The 11,927-nt window shown below is 37.1% G+C and overlaps 1 protein-coding gene across 1 annotated transcript; it reads right to left on the bottom strand.

The window, feature by feature from the left end:
• Positions 1-10,081: 10,081 nt before the first annotated feature.
• On the bottom strand, positions 10,082-11,640 carry LOC110803916 (uncharacterized). Its single transcript, XM_022009457.2, has one exon. The coding sequence runs from the start codon at positions 11,301-11,303 to the stop codon at positions 10,236-10,238; it is 1,068 nt and encodes a 355-aa protein (XP_021865149.1). The 5' UTR covers positions 11,304-11,640; the 3' UTR covers positions 10,082-10,235.
• Between the last annotated feature and the right edge of the window lie 287 nt (positions 11,641-11,927).

Genomic DNA, 11,927 nt, shown 5'->3' with positions numbered 1-11,927 from the left:
ATTCATTTCTTGCCTGTGACGATCTCAGCTCCCACTGAAACCAAGATCCGTCGATTCCAAATATCCATAGATGGAGTATTTAATGCCATTAAATACTTGATCCGTTTACGTACTATTTGTGTGACCCTACGGGTTCAGTCAAGAGTAAGCTGTGGATTAATATCATTAATTCCACTTGAACTGAAGCGGCCTCTAGCTAGGCATTCGGCTCACTTGATCTCACTGAATTATTAACTTGTTAATTAATACTGAACCACACTTATTAGACTTAACATAAAATGCATACTTGGACCAAGGGCATTATTTCCTTCAGATTCCAACATGGTGGTCAACATGTCGACCAAAATGTCTTTGAATTGGTATATTCATTTGGGGATCTAAAGCTTAATGCTCCACTGGGTTGTTGCTTTGACGTCGAAAGACAAAAGGCGAGGGAAAGGGTCATTGATCTTAAAATGACAGATGGAACGCCAATTAAGGCTCATACAAAGAAAATGGTTGGGCTTCTCAACCGCCTTGAGCTACTTGGTGAGCCATTCCCAGATTCTGCAGCTGCGGGAATACTTTTGAATTCTCTTCACCCTGGTTATAAGAAATTCAAGCTACTTTATTTCTCCAAGAAAAGGGACAACACTGTTAGTGAGCTAATCTATTTGCTTAATCAATATGAATTGGACTTTGTAAATGATAAGCAAGCGTCACTAAAAGTAAAGAGTAAGAAAATCAAGAAAAAGGTTCCGGGGAAGATCCAAAGCAAGGGTGCATCTCCATCTACTCCTGGAGGGCAAGTGGCGCCCTCCAAGAGAAAAATGAAGAAGTTCTCCATCTTCACCGCAATGCTTCAATTGTAATAAAATTGGTCATTACAAACGAGATTGCCCTAAACTAAAGGAAGAAAAGAAGGACGGAAACGTTGCTTCTACTTCAGGTATGTATGTTATACATTGTAATCTTGCTAATTCTACTTCTTGGGTATTAGATACTGGTTTTGGCTCACACTTATGTTCCAATTCGCAGGGACTAAGGAGAAGTAGAAATCTTGATAAAGGCGACATGGATCTACGCGTGGGAAATGGAGCACGGATTGCTACATTAGCCGTAGGATCTTATTTTATTTCTTTGCCTAGTGGTTTTGTTTTGAAACTAGAAAACTGTTACTATGTTCCTAGTATCACTAGAAACATCATTTCCGTTTCAAGTTTGGATTCTAAAGGTTTTAGTTTTCAATTTAAAGACAATAGTTGTTCTTTTTCTTTGAATGAAATGTTTTATGGTTCAACACAACAAGAAAATGGTCTATATGTGCTAGATACGAGCAAACACATTTATAACATAAATACCAAAAAGGCTAAAACTGGTGATTCCGATCTCACATATCTGTGGCATTGCCGATTAGGCCATATAAACACAAAACGCATGGAAAGACTTCAAAGGAAGAGCATTCTAGAATCATTCGACTTAGAGAAGATTGATCAATGTGAATCTTGTTTACTTGGAAAAATGACAAAGTGACCTTTCTCAAAGGTGGGAGAAAGAGAAAGCGAACTACTAGGGCTAATACATACGGATGTATGTGGGCCTATGAGTAGGAAAGCTAGAGGTGATTCCAGCTATTTCATAATGTTTACGGACGATTTCAGTAGATATGGCTATATTTACTTAATGAAACACAAGTCTGAATCGTTTGAGAAATTCCGAGAATTTCAAAATGAAGTAGAGAATCAACATGGAAAGAAAATCAAAGCTCTAAGATCAGATCGAGGAGGTGAATATCTTAGCCACGAGTTTGATGACCATCTAAAAGAATGCGGTGTTCTTTCTGAATTGACTGCTCCGGGGTCACCTCAATGGAATGGAGTGTCAGAACGGAGAAACAGGACCTTACTCGATATGGTCAGGTCAATGATGGGTCAAGCCGAACTTCCTTTACAATTTTGGGGACATGCGTTGCAAACAACATTACTCACACTGAATCGTGCTCCGTCAAAAGTTGTTGAAAAGACTCCATACGAATTATGGACTGGGAAACTTCCAAAGTTGTCTTTTCTAAAGATTTGGGGTTGCAAAGCATATGTCAAGCGATTAATTTCGGACAAGCTCGAACCAAAATCTGACAAATGTTTCTTCGTTGGGTATCCAAAGAAACAAAGGGGTATTACTTCTACAACAAGTCAGAGAACAAAGTATTCGTTGCTCGTGACGGTGTCTTTTTGGAAAGAAATCATATTTCCAAATTGACAAGTGGGAGAATAATAGACCTCGAAGAGATTCGAGATGAAAAACGAACCAAGAACTCTTTAGAAGAAGTTCAAGGTGAAGAACCTCCAAGTCCTTTAGAAGAGCCAGTGGGAGTAGTTCCTCAAGACGTTGTTGCCCATCGTAGGTCACATAGAGCTAAGGTTCAGCCGGACAGATGGACAGGCGTTCTCTTGACTGAAAACTTAGATGTTCTCATATTAGATAATGATGAACCTATTACCTACAAGAAATCTATGATGAGCCCAAGCTCCACTAAATGGTTAGAGGCCATGAAATCTGAGATAGACTCCATGTCTGAAAATCAAGTCTGGGATTTGGTAGATTTGCCGGATGGGTTTACATCTATCGGATGCAAATGGGTCTTCAAATTGAAGAAAGACAAGGATAGAATTGTATACATGTACAAGGCTAGATTGGTAGCAAAAGGTTACATGAAATTTCACGGCGTTGATTACGATGAAACCTTTTCTCCAGTCGCTATGCTTAAGTCTATTCGGATAATCCTTGCGATTGCCACGTTTCATGACTATGAAATATGGAAAATGGATGTCAAAACTTCCTTCTTGAATGGTGTTCTTGAAGGACTGTGTTTATGACACAACCGGAGGGTTTTGTCGATCAAAAGAATCAAGGAAAGGTATACAAGCTTAAGAAATCCATCTATGGATAAAAACAGGCATCAAGGAGCTGGAATAAACGATTTGATGAAGCAGTCAATTGTTAGGTTATGATACATATGAACAACATAAATCATGCGGAAAAACCTTAATGCCAGGAATCATATTAATTGCACATAATCATATAATTAGTCTAGGATGCATACACTTTGTAGCGTGCCCTCCCTAGCTGCGCCCGAACCGAACAAGAACAAGTATTTAGGACTCCAAGTGTCGTCCCTCCGTAGAAAGTCCACAGCAGGTCCGGGTCCGCCTTAAGATTGACCAACTAGAATCGCCCTTAAGGTACTACTTATTTTCGGCTAAATAGGGCAAGTGTTTTGGCTGATTTTTCTGCTTAAAAATCCTAGCTTTGAATACTTGAAAACTTGTTGTATAAATTTGTGAACCTAGGCACATATTTATAGAGTCATGGAAAAGGATTTAGAATCCTATTAGAATACCAATTAGTTTAATTAGAATCCCTTTAGAACTCTATTAAATAAATTCTATCTACTAGGATTAGGATTTAATCATAGAACGAATTCCAATAGCTTTAGGATTCGTATCGCACACAACCACACACGAGCATGGGCACCGCACAGCCCGCGCAAGCCTCGCGGCCCACGCGAGCTGCACAGCTCGCAACCCATGAGCATTGCTCGCATCCCACAATGTGCGCGCGCCATGCCTTGCTGGGCCTGGCGAGGCTTTGGCAGCGTGTGTTGGGCGTTTAGCTTGCTGGGCGCGGGCATGGCTTCGTGCTGGGCCTTCGTCTAGCAAGTCTCGTCCGATGCTAATTCGTACGATGCGCTTCCGATTAAATTCCCGATTCCGGAATTCATTTCCGATACGAAAAATATTTAACATTTCCGATTCCGGAATTAATTTCCGTTTTGAACAAATATTTAATATTTCCGTTTCCGGAATTATTTTCCGATTCCGATAATATTTCCGTTTCTGACAATATTTCCGTTTCCGGCAATATTTCCGATTCCGGCAATATTTCCATTTCCGATAATATTTTCCGATACGTACCATGTTTCCGTTTCCGGCAACATCTACGACTTGGATAATATTTATATTTCCGATACGATCCATATTTCCGTTTCCGGCAATATCATCATTTCCGGAGTATTCATTTACTTGCCTTTGACGATCTCAGCTCCCACTGAAACCAAGATCCGTCGATTCCGAATACCCATAGATGGAGTATTTAATGCCATTAAATACTTGATCCGTTTACGTACTATATTGTGTGACCCTACGGGTTCAGTCAAGAGTAAGCTGTGGATTAATATCATTAATTCCACTTGAACTGAAGCGGCCTCTAGCTAGACATTCAGCTCACTTGATCTTACTGAATTATTAACTTGTTTAATTAATACTGAACCGCATTTATTAGACTTAACATTAAATGCATACTTGGACCAAGGGAATTATTTCCTTCATCAATAAGTTTGGCTTCATCAAGAATCATGACGAATCTTGTGTATACAAGAAGGTCAGTGGGAGTAAAATTGCATTCCTAGTCTTGTATGTAGATGACATACTACTTATTGGAAACGACATTCCTATGCTAGAGTCTGTAAAGACTTGGCTTGGAAAGTGTTTCTCAATGAAAGACTTAGGAGAGACACAGTACATATTTGGCATCAAGATCTATAGGGATAGATCTAAGAGGATGATTTGACTAAGCCAAAGCACTTACATTAACAAAGTGCTAGCTAGGTTCAACATGAAGGAAGCTAAGAGAGGTCATCTACCCATGACACATGGCACATATCTAAGCAAGACTCAGTGTCCCAAGACATCTGATGAGCGTAGAAAGATGAGTGGAGTTCCATACACTTTGGCTATTGGATCCATCATGTATGATATGATTTGTACAAGGACGGACGTTTCGTTCGCACTCAGTGCAACGAGAAGGTACCAGTCAGACCCAGGTGAGGCTCATTGAACTGCTGCCAAGAATATCCTAAAGTACCTGAAAAGGACTAAGGATCAGTTTCTGGTCTATGGTGGTACAGATGAGTTGATTTTAAAGGCTATAAGGACGCAAGCTTTCAAACCGACAGAGATGATTTCAGATCACAGTTTGGTTTTGTGTTCTGCCTCAATGGCGGAGCAGTAAGCTGGAAAAGTGCTAAGCAAAGCGCTATTGCGGATTCTACAACTGAAGCCGAGTACATTGCTGCCTCAGAAGCAACAAAGGAAGCTGTTTGGATTCGGAAGTTCATCGAAGAATTTGGGGTTGTCCCCTCCATTAAAGGACCAATGGCTTTGTATTGCGACAATAGCGGAGCCATTGCCTAGGCAAAGGAGCCTAGGAGCCACCAGAAGTCCAAGCACGTACTGCGGCGATTTCACATACTTCGAGAAATCGTTGAAAGGAAAGAAATCGAGATTTGCAAGGTTGGAACTGACGACAACGTCGCGGATCCATTGACTAAACCGTTGCCACAAGTGAAGCACAACGCACATGTAGCAACCATGGGAATCAAGCATGTTGGAGAATGGCTTTGATTTTCTAAGTTTTGTTTTAGAACATCTGTTAGATCTGTGTTTAAAACAATTGGTTTAACCATTTCATATTTATTAAATTCTTTATTTCATATTCATTTAATTTGGTTTAGTATTAAATGAAAAGTCCAAGTGATTTAAAACATTCAAATGGGATGTCAAGATGGATTCTTCGACAAAGAAACACACATAAGTGAACTTGAATATTGAAGTCACAAGGGATCCCTAATCCAGGTCCTTGAAAGGTGGACGACCAATGACTAATGAATATTAGATTGCAAGTAGATTTGTAGTTCGGTTTCTTGAACTAGATTGACTGGATGTCAGAATCTTTTTGCATAGATACTTCTTCGATCTTGTATCGGATTGACCATGAGAACACTTTAAGAGATTAAATTCATGTCATAAGCAGTTCTCATTAATGGTGATTAGAACCATTCCTCAGAACATGAGTAATTATGATTGCTCGTTTTGAGAATTAGTTCGCTCTAATGCTCGCAAAACGTCGCACTGTAAAAGGAGGCTATAAAAGTAGTTATTGGGCGTACTATGAATCAAAGTCAGTATTCATAGATTGCAAGAATGGATTATCCTCCTATCTTTGATAGGATATGGTGTTGTTGTGAAACAAGGCCTCTCGGAGAGTTAGATACTGTGAAAATGCATGGTCGTGCTCAGAATGGTTAAGGCTTAACCTTCTGTAAAAGTTTAACAGTTGAACTCAGCAATCCGAGAAACAATTCTGGACCTAATAAGGATGGCTTGGATCTTACCTTATGTTCAACAAGTAACACTAAGCGACAAAGGAATGTGAATGCACACTTGTCTGAATGACAAGTGGGAGACTGAAGGATATGTATCCTTCACCCAAGGTGCATTAGTCTAATACCAAGGTTCAAATTAATTACGAACAATTAATCAAGTGATCGGAACAGCTAGCTGGAGCAATGCTTCCGATCAGTGAGTTCTAATCTATATTAGGCTCACAGCTTACTCTTCACTGAACCTATAAGGTCACACCAATGGCATGTAACAGATCACCGGATTAAATGAATCAGGAATTCATTTAATAGCTTTTCAAGAATTAGTACGGAAAAACATAAATATACGATATGACGTTGGATCGGGATCGTATATCGTATCGCGAATATTTGTAAGTTAGGCGAAACGAATAATCGTATCGTACGACGGTGATTCGTCAAGTACGATACGATAAATAATAGCCGTAAGGCGTTGGTCGTGAATACGAGCTGCAACGAAGCTGTCGGCCCATCGAGCCAAGTGCGCATGCGCGCAAGGCCCAACGAGCCAGCAGCAAGCAGCCTGCCCGCAAGGCTCGGCGTGTGCGCGTAGAAAGGGCAGCAAGGCAGCGAGCAAAGCAGCGAGGCCCAAGGCCCACGGCTGCGATGCCCGCGTGCGCTATGGGCTTCGGGTGTGCGTGTGTTGTGGCCGGTTGAGGCCTTGTGCCTTGGCCGATCACATTATAACCTAAGGGTTATAACACACAACACAACTTATGTTTTTCTAACCCTAACCTAATTCTAAAATTACGTAAGTTCAGTTTTGCCTCCGTTCATAATTGTTCTTCCCAAAAGGCTAAACACTATTGAGCATTGTCTAAGCTACAAATCTCAAGACGGATCTGAACGTGTCGGTGAACCAAATAGAGGAACGACGATTGGAGTTCTTTGTTCGGGTTCGTGAATCGATAAACTAGGGAAAACACGCTTCGAATGTAAGTTTGCTCTGTGCTTTATACACGTTTCCTGGCTTTGGGGATTGTTCCGCACATGTTAATATGTATTTAACTGTATTCCCCTAAAACTGAGTCATTTAATCTTTCACACTTTTCCATTAGGATATTAAATTTTTCTCATTTTCCCAAAATCGGAATTTTTATAAAAGTGAAAACATTATAAATAAACGTAATTTGCATTGTTTAAATAAAAAAAATAAAGGAATCTCAATGTACATTAATGAGTCGTTAATAAACGTGTAAAAAGCAAACGTAAAGAACAACAAAAACGGAGGGAGTAGTACATAATTTTTAGCATTAAATTTTTATAAAAGAACAAATTTTTTCCCCTTTTTAATTGTTTTAGAGTCACAACTCACAAGTTCTATCACATTAACATATGAGAGGTCATGAGTTCAATGATAAGTAACAACTTTCTTTTGTGAGGACACAATAAACAATCATGTATGTGTATCACATGGCGTGATCATGACATGTCACTTGCCAATTCATCATGATACGTGGAGAGATGTCATGGATTTCCTTGGAGATTTAATAATGTAGTTGTCGAGTATAACAACTTATACTACCCTATACAAATGAGTATAACAACTTATACTACTAGGAAAGATAAAGGGGCATGAAATTTATTGGAGTATAAACTAGGGAAAAGTGTCATGTGTCCTTGGAGATTTAATCATGCCCCTTTATCTTTTAATATTTCTATTAATTTTAAGTAATACGAGTATAACAACTTATACTACTATTTTCACTTTTTTTAGTGAATCACGAAATGAAATACATTTAATCTTTTAGTTATATGCTGAATTGAAAATTTAAACTCACCTTTAAATATAACAAAAGTCGTGCATGGCACGGGGTCAATACTAGTTCCTTCTATTTTTTTGGAGAAGGCTAATCATATTTGTATGATACATTTGGTAGCCAATAATTAAGGGTGAAAATGTGAATAAATATAAGTGTTAGTTGACAAAAAAAATAACATCATATTGTTCATGCAATTACTCAACGTTTTTTTATGAAATGTCCATGAGGTTTCACGAAACGCACTAAATACCCCTCGTATTTTCAAAAAACATAATATACCCCTTTTTTGATAGTCTGTTAGTGCTCTGTTAAGTCATGTTTATATTTCATCAAATACACCTATTATTGCACTATATACCCCTATTTTAAACTTGTTGTACCAAATACCCAATTGGTTTTTAAAGTGCCGAATTAGCTTCTAACGGCTAGTTTTCTGAAATCTAAAGAACTAAATATATTCGTTAGGTTCTTTGTCCTTATAAATAGTACATTCTTGTGAATAGGTCAACAGAGTTAACATCAGTCAGTCAGTTACGTGCATAGTTAACATCAGTTTTTGTGAGCAAGTCAATGCTTAAACAATTAATTTTTGTGCAGTTGCAGTGGCATTTGTGCACATACAAATTTGTCAATGAGTTTTTGTAAAGCTATTATGCAAAGACAAGTATTTATGGAATATAACCCATGTTTATTGCTTTAAATTTGTTAGAAAAAAAAAAGAAGCAAACATTAATACTCCTATTTTTATTGCTAAATTGATTTGTTATTTCTGTTGTTTTTGCTGTTTCATCTTCTCTTCAATTGCTTGAATTCTTCATGCATTCCCCTATTTTCTTCATCCACTCCCCTATTTTCTTCATGCCCTTCTTCATCTCTGCTTCCGTTGCACTACACTTCTTCATGTTTCTACTCGGCATATCCTTTGCACCACTTGAAATTATCAGATAGATCGCACTTGTAGTAAAGCTTTTGTGGAATATTAGTCGTTTTCAAGCTCCTTGTGGAAAATCTTCTCCCACAATAGCAGTTTGTATTTGGAACTCTTATGTATGATAAACTAGGTTAAGTCCCGTGCAACGCACGGATGAGACTAATTTTTTTTTTTTTTTTTTTTCTGTTCTGAATAATTTATTTAAATGAAGTTTCTAATAAAATAAAATCAATTTTTATCAACAGTTGTTGAAAAATTTAGAGAAAATTATTATTTATTTGGATTGTAAAGTGATTATGTGATTTTAGGAGTTTAATGTTTCGACAAAAATACTTACGTTGGGAAAATATAAGAAAAAAACTTATCAGACAATTATTAGATATCATTTTTTTTTGGATTTGAATAGTATCCGTAGCCGTAACCATACCCATGCTCGATCTATCCAAATTTTTGGATATGGTATTGATTTGATAATCATATCAGTTATAATAACCTATTTTCTAGATTGGGTATATAACAAGCTTTCAGGTTTATAAGTAATTTTGTTGGACCCACTTTTTAACACTTGTTTTACATAAAATAAAAATAAATAATTGATAGTTGTTTGGATATGGTCGTATAATAACATATTTCAGTGTAATTTATTTATTAACTATTGTGGTTAAGAGTATAATGCATTTGTTTTGAAAATTTTATATGATTTTTTTTTTTTTGCTATTTTTCTTTTACGGAGTTTCCGTAATAGTTTACTACGTACTTCCTTCGTTCTTATTTACATGACACAATTGGGTTTATGACACTATTCACACAAGCTCCTTTGACTTCCTTTTGTGATTTATATTTGAGAAAAAACATAGTCGTGTGGGGTCTTATTAGATTCGTCTCAATAAATATTTTTTAAATATCAACTTTTTTTAATTTTTTCTTATCCATAATTGAAGGTATTAACGTTTGAAATCATGCATTGACAAACGTGTCTAAATAATTATGTCATTTAAAAAAGGAACAGAGGAAATATATTATAAAAACAATAATATAAAAAAATTATGTGTTTTCTTACATAATAGTAAAAGAAAAATTGTCAAGTTAGTTGATAGAGTAAATAATGTCTAAACGAGAAATGATGCAAATATTGTTAAACGGAGGTAATAATAAAAAACGTGATGAAGTAATATTTTAGCAATGGGAAAAAGAGTATCCAAAGTTATACGTGGAGACAATACTCCTTAGTAAAATAGAAAAATGATAGTCCTTGTAAATTGTAATAGAGCTTGTAATAGTATATTCCTAGGAATAAATAAGTTCAGTCTATTGCATGTGAATGTATTGTACTAGATTCAGTATTACCCGACCTTCGATGTCTCCAGAACTCACTGCTTAGCGGATCAACTGTCTCCGATTCTTTTCTAGCCGGTTCTGACTTGCATCTCATTAACATCAATCGTTTCCCAAACCCATCATCTCCATTTGAATCAGGAACAATACTCTTTTCATTTTCTAATTTAACAACTTGTGCACAACTTCCCATGTCATTTTTTAAACTAATGTTTGTACTACTACTACTTCGTCTACCTTCAATACTGTCTCGATCTTCCCTCGATTCTGATGAAGTGGAATCTCTGCTCACCTCAATTCCCGATGCTCTGTTTTCCAGCTCCACCTTCTCTGACTCTTCTCTCGATGGTGAACCCAAAAATCGACACGCTAATGACGACGATCTGTACGGCGCAGATCTACTCCTTGTTAACAATAAAGCATTCTTCGGAGGCGTTGTCGTCGTCGTTGTCATCTCCGTTTCGATTGAAATCGATACTCGTCTCTCTTCATCCCGGACCCGGACAACTTCTTTTCCTTGTTGCTCATCGTCTTGCTCGAACCGACTTGACCCGAATTTTGAAGAATTTGTCCGGACCTTAACACTTCTACAGTTAAAAAACAAAACCCATTTCCGAAACTTCGGTTTGCAACATAATTTCAATTTACAAAACTTCTGTAAATTCAAACAACAACAACTGTTATTACTCTCATCAACGACATTACCATTGTCATTCTCATTTCCGCTGCATTTCTGTGAGCGGGTTGTTTTTGACACTTGAGAGGATTTGTTACGATTCTTACTCTTGGACCGTCGAACCCGAACTTGACCAATACATGTAACTTTCGGGGAAGAGGGTTCTTGAGTCGTTTCGATAGCAGATGCTGCCGTTAAAGACTTCTTTCGCCGCATAAACAACGGTCTTCTCCTTGTTCTTCCCCTACTGCTTCGACTTCCCACATTGCTTCGCAGAAACCTCATTAATGGCGGTGGGAATTTATCTGTCCTACCAGGACTTGATATGGGCTTTGAAATAGAGGATAACCTCATCCTCATTTTTTTCTATTTAATTTTTTTTCTTAATTTTCAGTTCTTCAACTTTTTTTTTCTCTCTTCTTTTCTGTGAAGTTATCCAATGGAGTGAGATTCAGAGGAAGGAGGGCGGAGAAATTTTGGGTGTTGCCCGTTTTATTTAGGAAATTTATATTTTTACTTTTTTTTTCTTTTTGGATTTTATTTATGGTGGATTTGCTGTCACTGTAATATGAGTACTGTTTTTACTTAAAATAAAAATAAATAAATTGTCTTCCCTGAAATAAAAAATGGTCCAAGTTTAAATTTTGATTAAGGTGCACGGATGGGAGATTCAGACTGTAGCTAACTTTTCTTTTATAAAGCCTGTAAGGTTCTGGTTGTCTTACTATAGAAGATACAAGTCAAATGAATATGTGCTTATTAAAACCCGCTCCATTATTATTCACCCGTCCTATTAATTGATCTGACTATTTTTCTACTTTATTTATAATTTATTAAATGGTGCACTTTGACCGACTTAAAAGATAAGGAAATTGAGTTAATTTTATTAAATAAGAAATAAGTGGGCGAAAATATGATTGTGCTCAAATTGATTATAAATTAATCATCTTAATTTTAACAGTTAAATTCAGTAATTTGAGAAAC

The sequence above is a fragment of the Spinacia oleracea genome, chromosome 2, assembly GCF_020520425.1.
Source record: "Spinacia oleracea cultivar Varoflay chromosome 2, BTI_SOV_V1, whole genome shotgun sequence".
Taxonomy (NCBI): Eukaryota; Viridiplantae; Streptophyta; class Magnoliopsida; order Caryophyllales; family Amaranthaceae; genus Spinacia; species Spinacia oleracea.
This window is presented reverse-complemented; position numbering and strand designations above follow the sequence as displayed.

Excerpts from the sequence above, each read along its gene's own strand:
- LOC110803916 (XM_022009457.2), bottom strand. The coding sequence starts at position 11,303 with ATGAGGATGAGGTTATCCTCTATTTCAAAGCCCATATCAAGTCCTGGT.